Source organism: Bombina bombina, chromosome 4, assembly GCF_027579735.1.
Source record: "Bombina bombina isolate aBomBom1 chromosome 4, aBomBom1.pri, whole genome shotgun sequence".
Lineage (NCBI taxonomy): Eukaryota > Metazoa > Chordata > Amphibia > Anura > Bombinatoridae > Bombina > Bombina bombina.
The window spans coordinates 991,478,577-991,494,738 of record NC_069502.1 but is presented as its reverse complement, the minus strand read 5'-3'; the positions used below and the strand labels follow the sequence as shown (position 1 = coordinate 991,494,738).

The 16,162-nt window shown below is 38.4% G+C and overlaps 1 protein-coding gene across 2 annotated transcripts in view; it reads left to right on the top strand.

Moving 5' to 3' along the window:
- Positions 1 to 16,162, top strand: part of LOC128657658 (uveal autoantigen with coiled-coil domains and ankyrin repeats) — a 72,191-nt gene that overhangs the window by 12,231 nt on the left and 43,798 nt on the right. For both annotated transcript variants that reach the window (XM_053712046.1, XM_053712045.1), the window contains exon 2: positions 13,386 to 13,511. In XM_053712046.1, coding sequence (XP_053568021.1) covers positions 13,386 to 13,511 — 126 coding nt within the window. The remainder of the gene's footprint in view (positions 1 to 13,385; positions 13,512 to 16,162) is intronic.

Below are 16,162 nucleotides of genomic sequence, written 5' to 3'. Positions count from 1 at the left end.
ATCCATTGTCTCCAAGAGCTCTTATCCAATGTACACCCAAGATGATCCCCAAGCAGGTGAAACAACTTAAAACTATTTATACGGTAGTTCAGGCTTGGCGAAAACTAGGAACCTTTAAAATTATAACTCTAACATACCTAAATTCCAAAAATTTTTAGGCAATCCTGAGTTTCAAGAGGGAACACAGGCAGCAGTATTTTATAAATGAGAAAAAGATGTATTAATTTACATGATCACAAAATACACACAGAGTTTACTTGAACACTAGAAGATAGGAGCTGGATATCCTCATAGGATAAATAGAATCTAAAAGACAGAGGAGAGGAGCGCAGACTCAAATGCAGAGTATAGAAAGTTTTAATAAAATTCACACAGACAAATGGCAACTCACAAGATGTACAAGATAAAACAGCGTATCGTGTATTATATACACCATATAACTTATCCCCTCGGCGTGTGTGTCACCAGGACAGCTCCAGGAAAACAGATGTACTGCTGTGTTAATCCCATGAACGCCAGAATCCAGGCTGGCAGAGGATCAAATGAAAAGACTGTTTCCAAGATATATAGTGTTTTGCAAAACATACACTGAGAGGGTGATAAGCTACCAACTACATGTGCGATAATAACACAACATATAGTAATATGAAATTGAAGAGATCCTCTGCGCTCAAACCACACAGTTCCTAGCTGCAGACTCGGAACTAAGGGCGGCCTCACAGGATCAATTGGCTAAAAAAGTGGACTGGCTGGCTCAGAGAAGATTTAAAATAAAAAGTCCTTTATTGTACATATCTGATTAAACTTTAAAATCCACATATTATTACAGCACAAAGTGGAAGTATAATGGAACAGGGAGGTCAGCAAGTATGCAACTGACGTGTTTCGGCTAGAACGCAGTACTCAAAAGCTGCTACTTGTCACATTAAAAACTACAAACTTTTAAAGGAAACAGGCCTCCTTCGATTGGTTAACCCATTGATTAATTAATTGATTTCACACATTCTTGAAACAGTGTTTCCAATTTGAACAATTAGCCCTTTCCCTTTTACTCTCTATTTAACAACTTATGCTCACTAGCCCTACTGTTACAAAGGGCTTTGAAGTATTTTGACATTTCAACATATTTACATAATGGACATGGCCCAAATTTACAATAAACACCTATCGACCTGCACAAACTGCAATCGTTACAAAAGGCTTTAAAGTGTTTTGACATTTCAACATATTTACATATTGCCCATGGCCCTAATATACAATAAACTTCTAACATAGAACAGAAAAGAGGGGATAGAAATCTCCAAAAATTGTACACTTGGATAGCACTCTGATTCCCAAATAGTGGAATTGTCAACTAAGTTACAAGATGGCGAATAAGTGGGGGAAAAATTAAAACCTAAGTTTTATTGGACTATATATTAAAATAATGGAAACAACAATACAATTAAAAACCCAGGAATGTATCAACTGTATTTGGAGTTAAGCAAAGATTACAGACAACCGGGTTTGTAATAGTTAAACACTCTGATTTTAAAGCATTTGGCTATTCGTCCCAAATCTAGGGATGAATTATATTGTATTATTAGTCTGATCAGAGAGAGTGAAAACAGGCACTAGCAGAGTTAATAAACTTCTAACAACCTGCACAAATTGCGACCAATCCCTATTGGGAATTGGTATGTTTGGGTATCTGTGTTAAAGGGACATTATACACTCATTTTTTCTTTGCATAAATGTTTTGTAGATAATCTATTTATATAGCCCATAAAGTTTTTTTTTTAAATTAATGTATAGTTTTGCTTATTTTTAAATAACATTGCTCTGATTTTCAGACTCCTAACCAAGCCCCAAAGTTTTATGTGAATACGCTCGACTACCTACTCCAGCTTGCTCCTGTTTGTGTAAAGGGTCTTTTCATATGCAAAAGAAGGGGGAGGGGGGGAGTGTCTTATTTGCCACTTGCAGTGGGCTTTCCAGCTACCTTTTCAACAGAGCCAAACTGACAGCTTCTAAGTAAGTTTTTAAACAGTTTTATACTGGATTTTTATATCAGTATCTGTGCATATTATTCTTTATAGTAGTGTCTATTACATGCAGTTATATGAAAATGAGTGTATACTGTCCCTTTAAGGACATATAATACTCAACAGCTGAATATTGCAAAGATAGGTGCAAACACCCCCTTAAGAATGTTTCTGTGTGATAGTAATGTTAGCATGCAAATATCTCATATTGGTATAGTTTACCCTGCTGGATTTTGTGTTTGAACCCATCTAAATAGATATAGTACCAAATTTTCGATCATCTCAAAGAAATATATGCATTCATACATGTTTAACCATATACACTAGGCAACAGATATAACCCTGTACACACAATACTAAATTACAGCATAACATGTTGTTAACATACCCTATCAGATCGTGATTTTTTACCAGAAGTTTTTGAGGTCATAATCTTAATTAAAACCCTTTGGTAACCTTGTTTGGAGTTTAAAAATCCAAAAGACCTCCTGGTGACCCAACAGCCTTTCTCTATCCCCTCCCCTCATTGGTGGGAATACTCTTTTTATAGCTGTCCATTTGAAAGCTTTGGTATCCTTACTGTGTACAGTAACAAAATGTTGCACTAAGGGTGTACTGGCAATACCTTTTTTAATTGTGGAAAGATGTTCCCTTATCCTGGATCTGACCTCTCGGGTTGTAAGTCCTACATATTGTTTCTGGCACTCTATGCATGTTATTGGATAAATTACAAAAGTCGACCTACAATTCATGCAGGTACGTTTTTGAAATTCTTCTTTTGTAACTGCCGATACAAAATTGAGCCCTATATCTACTTTTTCACAGGCTACACAATTTGCCTTTCGTAGTACGCCAAGATAATAATAATAATAATAATAATAATTTGCGATTTATATAGCGCTTTTCTCCCTGTGAGACTCAAAGCACTTTACAAATATACCAACATAAGACATAAAAGTTAGGAGTTTCTGAAGGTCAGATAAGCGGACTGAATGCCTGATGGAAGAGGTGGGTCTTTAGCTTTTTTTTAAAAAGTCTGTAAGGACGGTGCCTCTCTGATTGTGCATGGTAAAGAGTTCCAGAAAGTAGGGGCAGCGTGGCAGAATGCTCTGGAGCCTGAGTTTGTCCTTATTCTTGGCACTGAGAGGAGGGATGTGTTGGCAGACCTAAGTGAGCGGGATGGGATGTATGGTGTCAGGAGCTCTTTCAGGTACTGTGGGCCTTGGTTTTTTAAGGCTTTGAAGGTCAGCAGGCCAATTTTAAAATATGTTTGCCATTTAATTGGAAGCCAATGCAGGGAGTGAACAGGTGTTATGTGGCAGGAGCGAGTTTGATTGGTCAATAGTCTTGCTGCTGCGTTTTGTACTGTCTGAAGGCGATGGAGTTCTTTTTTTGGGAGGCCCAAGTAAAGTGCATTGCAGTAATCTAGCCTAGAGGATACAAATGCATGGATTAATGTTGGCATATCATCCAGTGGAATTAAGTGTTGTATCCTGGCTATGTTTTTCAAATGAAAGTAGGCAGATTTTATTATGGAGGAAATCTGCTGTTTAAAAGATAGTCCAGCGTCAATCAGCACTCCCAGGTTTCATACCTTTGCTGAACTAACGAGTTCAGAGCCTCCAAGCTCCAGGCCAGTTGGGTGATCGTGGGATATTTTTGATGCCCGGGGTCCCCTCACCAAGAGTAACTCTGTTTTGTCCGGGTTCACTTTGAGACAGCTAGCATTCATCCATTCTATGAGGTCTTTTAAGCAACTGTTTATGCGGCATGCTGGGTCTGTAGTATCTGGAGCAAAGGAGAAGTAGAGTTGTGTGTCATCAGCGTAACAATGATACCTTAGGCCATGTCGGTTAATGATGTCCCTCAGTGGTAGTAAGTAAATTGCGAATAGCATGGGAGACAGGATAGATCCTTGTGGATTTCCGCAGACCAGTTCTGTTGGTGCTGATGAGCTTGATCCTGATATTACTCTCTGTGATCTACGAGCGAGGAAGGATTTAAACCATTTAAGGACTGTGCCTCCTAGACCACAGATGTACTGCAAGCGCTCTATTAGAATCCTATAGTCAATGGTGTCAAATGCAGCTGAGAGATCCAGGAGGATTAGAATGGAGTAATCACCTTTGTCTCTTGCCATGAGGAGATCATTTAGCACTCTGACTAGCGCTGTTTCAGTGCTGTGGCGGCATCTGAAGCCTGACTGGAAAGGATCGAATATGTTTAGGCGTGATAGATGGGCTTCCAGTTGAGTTGCCACTACTTTTTCAATTATTTTTCCCAGAAATGGGAGGTTGGATACTGGTCTGTAATTAGTCATGCAGTCTGGGTCTAATAAAGGTTTCTTTAGGAGTGGTTTTACCACAGCTTCTTTTAGAGGATCTGGAAAGTCTCCTGTTTTTAGTGAACACTGCACTATTTTTGTGAGGACTGGGGCGAGTGTTTCAATGCATCCAGATATGATCTGAGTTGGAGCAGGGTCTAAGTCACACGTAGTAGGGTGCAACTTTTGTATGGTGTTTTTAACTTCTTTTATATCCACATTTGTAAAAGTGGACCATAAACTGGGGCAGTCTGGCATTCCATTGTAGTGGTTCTGGGGTGTAACTGTTTGGCCTGCTGTGATAGCGGTTCGGATTGAGGAAATCTTGTCTCTGAAGAAGTTCGCAAATGCTTCACATTTATCCTGAGAAAAGTTGGTGGGGCTAAGCATGCATGCTGGTTTGCAGAGCCTTTCTACTGTGCGAAACAGTTGCCTGGGTCTATTGTGGAAGAGTGCAATTTTGCGTGATAAAAATGAAGATTTTTTCTGAGTTATCTTGGATTGATACTTATTTAGATGTTTGGTAAGAGCGACTTTATCCTCTGGATCATGTGTTCTGCGCCATTTTCTCTCGAGCTTACGTCCTGTTCTTTTCATTTCTCTGATGGAGCTATCAAACCACGGTGCATTGTTGTGGGTTTGGACAGTGCGTATGCGAGATGGTGCAATGCATTCTAGGGTGTCTCTCATGGTTTTGTTGTAGAGTCGGACTAAGGAGCTGGGGTCTTCGCAGGTGCCCATTAGTTCACTTAGATCCATATGTGATGCTACATCCAGTGGTGTCACCCCTTTTAATGAGCGGTGTTTGACCAGGTTCTGAGGCTGGTGTCTGGTTGATTGTGATACAATGGAGAAGTGAATGGAGTGGTGGTCTGACCAGGTAACTGGGTTTACAGTTACTGGTGACACTTCTAGTCCAGACTGAAACACTAGATCAAGTGTATGACCTTTTCTGTGGGTGGGAGTGGTGACTATTTGTGTAAAGCCGAGTGTACTCATCAAGCTGAGGAGATCCTGCCCAAGCATGATGATTATGGTAACTACTTACTAGGAATTTTGTAGGAGAAACCAAATTGCCAATAGACTTATTCCTTTTGTATGCAAACTAACATCCTTTTATGTTCAAATCCTCATCTGCTCTCAATAGAGGAAGATGTTTTTTTAATAATATCACAGATTTCATTATACTGGTTGCTGTAAGAGGTTATAAACAGAAGATTATTGGATTTCCCTTCAGATCTATTTACTCTAGTTTTCGTTTCCCTAGTCAGGAAGGAGTCCATGTCTATTTAGTTTGGTGACTGAGTGTTTAGCTGACTCTATTGTGGATTATGAATACCCCGCTGTTTTAATCTTTCAGTCAGTAAACTAGCCTGATCCTCATAGCCTTTCATGTCTGAGCAATTTCTTTTTAGGCGTATGAACTGCCCCTTTGCTATCCCTTTGAAAACACTTCTGGGATGACAACTGGTTGCGTGCAAGAAAGTATTGCCAGATATTGGCTTTCTATAAACTGAGGTTAGGATCTTTTTACAACCAACAAGAAAGGAAGGTTGAAGCAGCAACAAAAGTGCGTAAAAATATAAACTTTAATGATGATAAGTTTTAAAATCCATGGAGGACACAGGTACAAAAATAGAACATACAGTATACGCGTTTCGGCTGAATGCTGTACTCACTACTGCTTAAGAAAACATTGCACACATGCTCATTTAAAAAGGGTGTACTCTGCACCCATTGGTAAAACTAAACACACCTTTCAGATGACGTAACCAGAAGTACCTGGGCTGTAAAAAACCTAATACATTTAACTCTCTGCTAAACGGTACTCAGAGTTGACTATACAATAGGATTGATAGGAACCTGTTCTTAACAAATATACAAAAGCAAATAGTAGAGAATGATACAATCAAGACATGCAATACAATTTATTCGTAAAGAAATTAAACCGATGACCTATTAGCATGGAAAAATGAAAAAACACCCACAATTAATCAATATGAGGACTATAAAACAAACAAGGCAGAATTTAAGTTTTAAATTTTAAACCTGGGGGAGCTTAAATGGGCAGCTACAGTATATATCAAAACCCCCATCATTGCCCTAAGCTAAAATTTGCCTGCAGCCCTTGTGGGGTAGCAAATATAGTTCATACCATACTGGTTAAATGTTGGAACATCTACATAGTGTAGATCAACAGGCAATTTCGCAGACAAAGGGAAATTGATCAGGACATAGAATTCAGAGTGTGTCAGTGTAGTGAATGTGATGGAAGGATGGTATGTATTCACACTTATTCCCAATTATTTATAAGATCAATCTCTGCATTTAAGCCTAGTGGAATCTTCGTTGACAGCTTGAAGGGTGAAACAAATCTAAAAGGTATAGCTAATAAATGGAATATTCTATTCCCTGAGAGGGTTATAGACCCAACCATAATAACTCAATCTTCTTTGAGTATTTTCTGTATTTTGTTGATTATCTTTTGACTCTGAGTGTTCTTTGTCAAACAAGGATAACTGCGTTTTTCCTTATATACTGTTGTTGTTTGAACTGTACCATGACTTGGTGTATAAATAAATATTAAAAAAAAAAAAAAAGAAACTGAATGCTATTCCCAATCCATTTCAGTTTAATTTTGACTTGAGTGTCCCTTTAATAAAAGGCAATACCAGTATATGCAGAACATGAGGAAATACTTTAGTATAAGAACATTGCTCTCAGAAGATCGCTGCCTTCCCACTTTCTCTCCCAGGACTGACGTATACAAGTGTTAGATCAAGAAGGCACTGATCATGGTGAGTTCCAATATGTAACAGAGTTACCTTCAAAGGACTGTAAGCTCCCTCCAAGGCTCTGTGAAGTAGAATCAAAAATAGTGCAGACTGCAAGGCCTGGTGTGAATACTAATGGAAAATACTCACAGAGGATACGTTTCCAAAAATCAGCAATTACATGTTCTTAAAAGACCGGATCACAGCTCCATTTATATATTTAAAATTGTTTATTAGCTCAATAGCTGTTGTCACCTTTATTAAAAACAATTAAAACATGCCTCTCCATGAGAGCTTTTTTACATTTATTGGATGATTGTACGGCCCACTTGCTCAGTGTTACCATAAGAGATGTGCATTCGGCAGTTTTGTGCCTCTTGTGCGGGTGAAACACACTAAGCTCTGTGTAAATCGGCTTCGAAAAGAGACAAATACCAAAAGCAGCCTCCTACTTTTGTATTCGGCAGTGATCGAAACTGCCGAATGCACATATCTAGTTTCAGGGGATTCTGGGTAAGTGTATGCAAATTAGTGTCACAATGCCTCATCGATAGACTTCTAGTATCTGTTTAAAACATGTAACTTTCATTCATAGTATAAACAAAGAGGAATGTTCCAGGCAAGTGAGTAGGTCGACTTTCAAGGCCACAATATCACCATTGCACTAGTGTAAAGTTAAAAACTCAGACTTTTTATTGACAAACTTAAAAACTTACAATTTGCAGAGGACACAAACGGAGGAGTGTAGGTAAGAGGACACAGCCTACGTCATCTGATGCATTTCACACCTTGATGGCGCTTTCTCAAAGACAGTATAGTGGATACGGGCAGAGCGCTGCTTTTTAAACTCTATGGGAACACGCCATTGAACGTTCTGACTAATGATGGTACAGATCCGGTACCAGCCTCTACTGCACTGTATTGCGTAGGTAAACACTCAATACTTTAGACAAAAAACACTTACTACTACTAAAAACACAGAATCAAAAGTTAAAATTTGTTATTTTGAAAGAAAAAGAAAAAGTTACATTGGAAAAGGTATCCAAATAATGAATATATGTAGGCTTATAGACAACTGCCTAGGGATCCCACTAAACAATTCCAATTGGAGCTCCGTAAACTATTGGATTGGGGTCTCCATTTGGTTGTTTTGGACAAGTCCCTGTGTGACTACTTATACAGACCTTATCGAAATTAGCTAACTTTAGATTAGTACCAAAAATAAACAAAGAGCCTAAGTCTCCTCTGGGGAGAGCAATAGTATCGGGCGAAGGGTCATTGGGAGAAAATTGGGGTGAATGGCTTGACAATTTGTTACAGCCTTTTGTCAAAAATCTACCAGGATTTATTATAGATACATCAACAGTGAGAGACTTATAGTTACTATCCCAAGGAAAGTTTTCCAATTTCTTCAGAATATGTGTTGTGAGTTCACTATACTCTTGTATCCCACATGAATTAGGTATAGAAGCCGTGAGATATTACCTTCTACTAAAAAGTACTTTTTCGAATGATTTGATTTACTTTGTTTTGGAGGTTTTAAAGTTCCTGCTAACACATCATTTTTTTCTTTTCGATGGAGGATTCTACCTGCAGACCTGTGGCACGGCAATGGGGGCAACATTTGCCCCACCTATGCCAATCTCTACATGGGATGGTTTGAATTGTCATATATCTTTGGTGATAATAGCATTTTTTCACAAAAAAATTAAAGTATATGCAAGGTATATTGACGATTTAATAATAGTATGGAATGGCACGGGTCTACAGGTGGAGTCCTTCATGATAATGAAGCCAACTTGGAGTTTACTTACAAGGTTAGTGATAAATGTATAGAATATCTGGACATCCAATTAACCAGATCCAACACTGTAAATACTGAATTATACAGGAAAAGTATAACAGGGAACACAATATTGAGGGCGGATTCCTGTCATCCAAAACATGTCATACACACGATCCCCAAAGATCAATTGATCAGAATTAGAAGACTATGTAATACAATATCAAAGTATGATGAACATTCTCTAGACCTAGTCAATCGATTAGAATGTAGAGGATATAATAAAGAAAACCTTATGATGCTAAGAGCACAGGTGAGGGTTTTGGATAAGTCTAAACTTCTAAAGGGTAGCAGGAACAAGGCCAAAAAAAAAAAAAAAGAAAAAAAATTCCAAGAAGTATACTTTGTCACACCTTTCAGTAATCAATTCCAACAAATTGTCCACATAGTGAAATCAAACCTAGATATTCTAAGGTTGGACCCAAAAATGAATTACATTTTGGAAAAGGGATGTAAATATTTACCCAAGAGAGCTCCAACCATAGGATCCCAGGTTATTAACTATGTATACAAACAACAACAATTAGGCAGAGAATCATGGCTCTCTAAAAAAAGTTTTTTTCAGATATGGTAGACATCCATGCATGACATGTGAACACGCAATTGTGGGTAAAGATTTTATCTCCACCGTAGAACTAAATAGGTTCAATATGAATTTCAGATTAGATTGTTGTTCAAAATATGTTGTGTATTTAATTACATGCACAGTTTGTAATAAACAATATACAGGTTGTGCGAGTTGCAACCTCAAGGCCCGAATAAGGGAACATCTTTCCTCTATTGAGAAGGACCCTCCAAAAACCCCAATGGCCAAACATTTTAGTAAACATTTAGAAGGGAAAAAAACACTTAGGTTTCAGGCAATAGACTTTGTCCCCTTTTATGTAAGAGGAAGACATAGATTTAAATGACTACTGGATAGAGAGGTCCAGTGGATATATAAATTAAATACAAGGGAACCATTTGGCATAAATCTAAGATGGGACATAGAGCTGTATCAGGGCCCTTAATACTTTTTTCCACTACCTAATTATTTGGCACACAAATATACTATTAGGGGCAACCAAAGGTTACAATATTGCCTTTTTCCTTAGCTATTATTTTGGTATATATATATGTGACTCCAAACATATTTACTATATATGTACATTTGTCGATGGGTATCAGAGATATATATTATTAATTATATTTAGAACTCCAAAATAGTACATTTAGTATTGCTCCATAATATATAAATGTCTACATTCCACAATAACGATCTAAGCAATATAAGCCTACATATATTCATTATTTGGATACCTTTTCCGATGTTACTTTTTCTTTTTCTTTCAAAATAACAAATTTTAACTTTTTATTCTGTGTTTTTAGTAGTAGTAAGTGTTTTTTGTCTAAAGTATTGAGTGTTTACCTACGCAATACAGTGCAGTAGAGGCTGGTACCATCATTGGTCAGAGCTTTCAATGGGGTGTTCCAATAGAGTTTAAAAAGCAGTGCTCTGCCCGTATCCACTACACTGTCTTTGAGAATGCGCCATCAAGGCGTGAAACGCGTCAGCTGACGTAGGCTGTGTCCTCTTACACTCCTTCGTTTGTGTCCTCTGCAAATTGTAAGTTTTGAAGTTTGTCAATAAAAAGTTGGAGTTTTTAACTTTACACTAGTGCAATGGTGATATTGTGGCCTTGAAAGTCGACCTACTCACTTGCCTGGAACATTCCTATTTGTTTATGTTATGCACGCTGTGGGTGGCGTGTTGTTTTTCGGCTGGTGAAACACCGGCTGTTTTCAATTCACAGTGAGTGGGCCTCACAGCGGTTTCAGTTACAGGAGCTCTTACTTCTTGTATTTACTTTTATTCATAGTAACTGGGTTTAGGATCTTCTCTGTTTTATTAATTATTAACATTCTGTTCTAATTAGGTGACATTTTTTGGAAAATCATTAACTATTTTAATTACATTTTAAAGTAACCAGGATGTTATCCATTTTTTTTGTGTGAAGGTTAAAAAGTACCTTTAGTACTTACTCTGCTCCAAATGTCCTGTGACACCATCACTCTGTGCAGGATTAGCAAAGTGTGTGAGAGCCCATATCTCAGCCTCTGCACCAGCCCCTGACACATGGGATTCTTATTAATGTTAGATTTGTAACTAACCCCTCATTTGAAAGAGGAGAATACCTTCTTTCAAATAAGGGATCACTTGGTTCCCTAGAATACAGGTCACCACTGTCAATGAAGACAGAGTTATAGAGAGGAATCTTGGGCAATGCAGCGCCCTTCTCCAGCGTAACCTATTGCGGTAGAGCAGGGAACGTCAATCCCCCTGAATGAATGAGTGTAGGGATGAGTGATCTTGCCACTTCTGAGGTGGCAGAGAGTAAAAAGAAGCAGAAGCAAACTTTTTCCACATAGCCAGAAAAGCTGGGACATATAAGTGCACAAAGTAAATACTCCAATGCATTAGGACATTTTATGATTGCTTTATTGCTTGCATAAAACTAAGTAATTAAAAGGGGTTACAAACATATAGCTAGATTACGAGTTATGCGCGCTATAGGGAAATTAATGAACACAACAAAAGTTGCTTATTTAACCCCCTATAGTGCAGCCATTACAAGTTTTGAAACAGACGGCTTTTCGCGATATGAAAAGGGTGGCTCCCCATCTTCTCCAAAACTGCACAGTCTTCAGCTCTTACTGAGCATGTGTACAAATTCACTGAATATACATGTATGCATTTGTGATTGGCTGATTGCAGTCACATGATGCAGTGGGGAGTGGAGATAGACATAAGTTTGAAATTTGACAGAAAAAAAACACCCAAAAAAACCTTAAAAAAACACTAACCTCCGACGATCCACTTACAGTTTTTGAAGTCCCGCTTGAACAATCTTCATCCAGGCAGCCTCTTCTATCTTCATCTAGATGGCATCTTCTATCTTAAACCCGGCGGGGCAAACTGGTCCATCCTGAAGACATCCGGCGTAGAGCATCCTCTTCATACGGTCGCCGCTGTACACTATGGGGCCCATTTATCAAGCTCCGTAAGGAGCTTGTGGGCCCGTGTTTATGGTGAGTCTTCAGACTCGCCAGAAACACAAGTTATGGAGCAGCGGTCTAAAGACCGCTGCTCCATAACCCTGTCCGCCTGCTCTGATGAGGCAGACAGGAATCGCCGAAAATCAACCCGATCAAGTACATTCAGGTTGATTGACACCCCCTGCTGACGGCCGATTGGCCGTGAGTCTGCAGGGTGCGGCGTTGCACCAGCAGCTCACAAGAGCTGCTGGTGCAATGCTGAATACGGAGAGCGTATTGCTCTCCGCATTCAGCGATGTCTGTCGGACCTGATCCGCAGTGTCGGATCAGGTCCGACAGACATATGATAAATAGGCCCCTTAATCTTCAATGCAAGGTACACGATTCAAGATGGCGTCCCTTGCAAACATTTGAATCAGCCAATAGGAATTAGAGCTGCTAAAATCCTATTGACTGTTCAAATCAGCCAATAGGATTTAAGCAGCTCTCATTCTATTTGATGATTCATCATAAATCAATAAATTTTATTAGTGGCGGCGATGTCGGGAGCGGCAGATTAGGGGTTAATAAATTTAATATAGTGTTTGCGATGCGGGAGGGCCTCGGTTTAGGGGTTAATAGGTAGTTTATGGGTGTTTAGTGTACTTGTAGCAGTTTAGTTATGAGTTTTATGTAACAAATTTGTAGTGTAAAACTCATAACTACTGCTCTCAGATGGCGGTACGGATAGTGTCTGCGTAATTTTTACGTGTGCGGGACTGACGTTGCGGTACAGGCTAAAAGGCTTGTGGTACAGCTATACCAACAAGACTTGTAATGGCTGCGGTGCTGTTTTAATGCTGAAATGGCCATTTTTTTCAGCGTTAAAGCATGAACGCACAACTCGTAAAATAGTCAGCTCCAGAACAACAATGTATTACTAGCTGAACACATCTGGTAAGCCAGTGACACAAGGCATATGTGTGTAGCCACCAGCTAGGCCATGAAAGTTTCCTTTTGACTTTTCAGGTCCTTTTTATGTAGGGGGGGGGGGCGCAAGAATAGTACAAGCTCAAGAGCGCAGTTATAATTAGAATTAATGACCATACAATTTGTAACTTGAAGACAGGAATTTAAAATGTCTACAAGAACTACAAAATATCAGATATTTTGGTTTTCTCAGTGTTGTTTTTTAATTAATATCAGAATAGAGAAGCTAAATTGTGTTTCTGTTAGCAGCAGAGAAAAATATATTCTGTGAGATGTTAATATGTGGTAGATAGATAGATAGATAGATAGATAGATAGAAAGATGATAGAGATATATAGATAGATGATAAAGAGAAAGATAGACAGACAGATAGATAGAAACATATATATATAAAACTTCTTTATTTCTCACTGTAGGTATCTTCAGATGGTGACAACTTGTCTCTGTTGCAAGCACTGCAGAAAGAAAACCTAGCGCTCAAAGCATCACTCAAAGAGAAAGAAGCATCAATATTATCTCTGATCAAAGAAATTGATAATAAGGTAGTGTATGTATAATAAAAAATATACTGTATTTGTTTTAACCAGGGTGGTGCAAATTATATCCAATATATTTAACAAAAAGATATTAAAAAGTATAAACATCAGAAAAAAGGATTCTGTATTTAACGACAAGCAATGGATTTTCACTATTTAACATCACAATATTAACATTTTAGTTAGATCATATTCTGCTTGTAAACATTACAATATATATATATTTTTATCTTCCCAAGATAACATTTGATTTTGCAACATCGCAATATGGGATTTCTATTTTTATTAGGTTTTTAAGACTACAATGAACAAATATAAACTGCCCTTATCATCAACAATAGCACAGAGATTTAGTTGGAAAAAAAAATGTTTAAAAAAGTATTGGCAGCTGTAACAGAAATACATACAGATACAACTATATCAAAAAACTATTCTTTACTCCTAGAGCAATGAGGCAAAGAAAGACAAACCCAGTTCTCCTGTAAACCCACCATGACCGTGTGATCCTAAATTATTAGTTAGTATGTACCTAATAGCCAGTGGCGTATTTAGGTTTTGTGCTGCCCTAGTCATTTAAAATTCTGCTGCCCCCTGCCCCCCCCCCCCCGCCTCGATTTAGGACTTTTTTTAGCACATACACCTCGCACACAAAAACACTGCACACACAGCACACACTATCTTGGTTATGCATTTTTCAGTGTCTTGTGATTGCCAGTCTTGCACTGTCTGTATATTTTTCCTACTATGTCCCATGTGAGATGATTTCTCACTACAAGAAGCCTCACAAGGTAACAGCTCCAGATGCTACCATTTCTCCCCTTCTAACCAGCTTGCCAATTATCAAACAAGAACCAAGAATCCTGTTATCACAGCAGCCCACCACCTCCATGCCAGCTTCCTGTAGCACCCCTGCTCGAACCTCCCCCCTGAGAACACAAGTATGGCAGCGGCTCCCCCAGTTAATTAACAAACTTACTGTGACCTGGAGTCCCTGTGAGTCCACATTAGCCCCCAGCCATCATATCCCCGGTAACTTAGCAGTACTCAATGCTGCGGGCCTTGTGGATTACCACTGGCTAAGCAGCCTCCATTCCCAGGTTATGCCTGCCCTAAACCGTGACTTCAGCATGCAGGCAGCCAACTCCAATGCAATTTGTTACAGCAGCTTCAGTCCCCATGCTGCCTGTCAATGTGGGGACTGGAAAGTGGGAAAAGAAGCAGCACTACTGCAAACTCACCCAGAAAGAGTACAGTGACTAACCGCGCGACATACTGGGAATACGAGTTCCCAGTTGTGCAGCCTACAAAGCATTCCGCCGTTCCAGGCTACATTTTAGTAACCAAGTGGAAGTGCGGACACCAAATTTAAAGGGGCAATATGCAAAAAGTGTGGCTCCCCATCTTCTCCAAATCTGCTGCCCTAGGCATGGGCCTGGTTGGCCTAAACCATAATACACCCAAAATAAGTAGAAAATAAAAAAATGGTAGAAAGGAAGAGAATAGGAAAAGATGGAGAAAGTGGGGATCCTATCCAGAGATAGGTTCTGGGATTTAATGATTCTTATAGAGCATGCAATTTTAAACAACTTTACAATGTACTTCCATTAACAAAATGTGCACAGTCTTCAGCTCTTACTGAGCATGTGTACAAATTCACTGAATATACATTTATGCATTTGTGATTGGCTGATTGCAGTCACATGATGCAGTGGGGAGTGGAGATAGACATAAGTTTGACATTTGACAGAAAAAAAATCTACTACTCATTTGAAGTTTAAACTAAGTGTTATTGTATTGTGTTTTTATCATGCATTTGTTGATTATGCAAATCTACTGTATTTACTGGTCCTTTAAATATCCCATTGTTGTTGTTTTTTATTTATAAGCAATATATCATAGCCCTCATACTCTTTAGAATAATGACATTTATGTAAAATTGATTTAAAATTATTTTGAAACCCAAATTGACAAAAGTAACAATTCTTCCATTTTTTGTGTAAAAATAGTATTATAAACATATAGGCCTAGATTTAGAGTTCGGCGTTAGCCGTGAAAACCAGCGTTAGAGGCTCCTAACGCGGGTTTCTTACGGACTCCGGTATTTAGAGTTTATTTACCGCCACTCCAAAATCACCTAACGCTCATATTTCTGCCGACACCTCAGACCCAGTAGTAAACATATACCGACAAAAAAAAATTCAACGAATCAAATTAAAAATATTACACAAAGTACATTTACACTCATACAAACACTACACTATGTTTATTTTTCATATTTAATAATTTTTCAGCAAAATACAAAGGATTAAAGTTGCGAGATCTCGGGTGTTTGAAAAAAAACAACACAAATCCATTTTCCCATTGACTTACATTGACACACGGGAAAAGACCCTCATATACCTACATCTAACTAATAACATTATCACAAAATACACTCATCGATGCATACAAACAATATACACCACATGACATACAACAATTATTTATTTATTACAAAAAGAACACGATTTATTTACTTTTTCACACAAGCTCATGACGTCACTCACTTTACGAGGAAAACCAGTCTTAGAATTTTTTTTTTTAAATATTTAGAACCTCCATTGACTTCTATTGGGAAGACGTGCTCGTGCACGCGAAACCCTCATTTCCCTAACGCA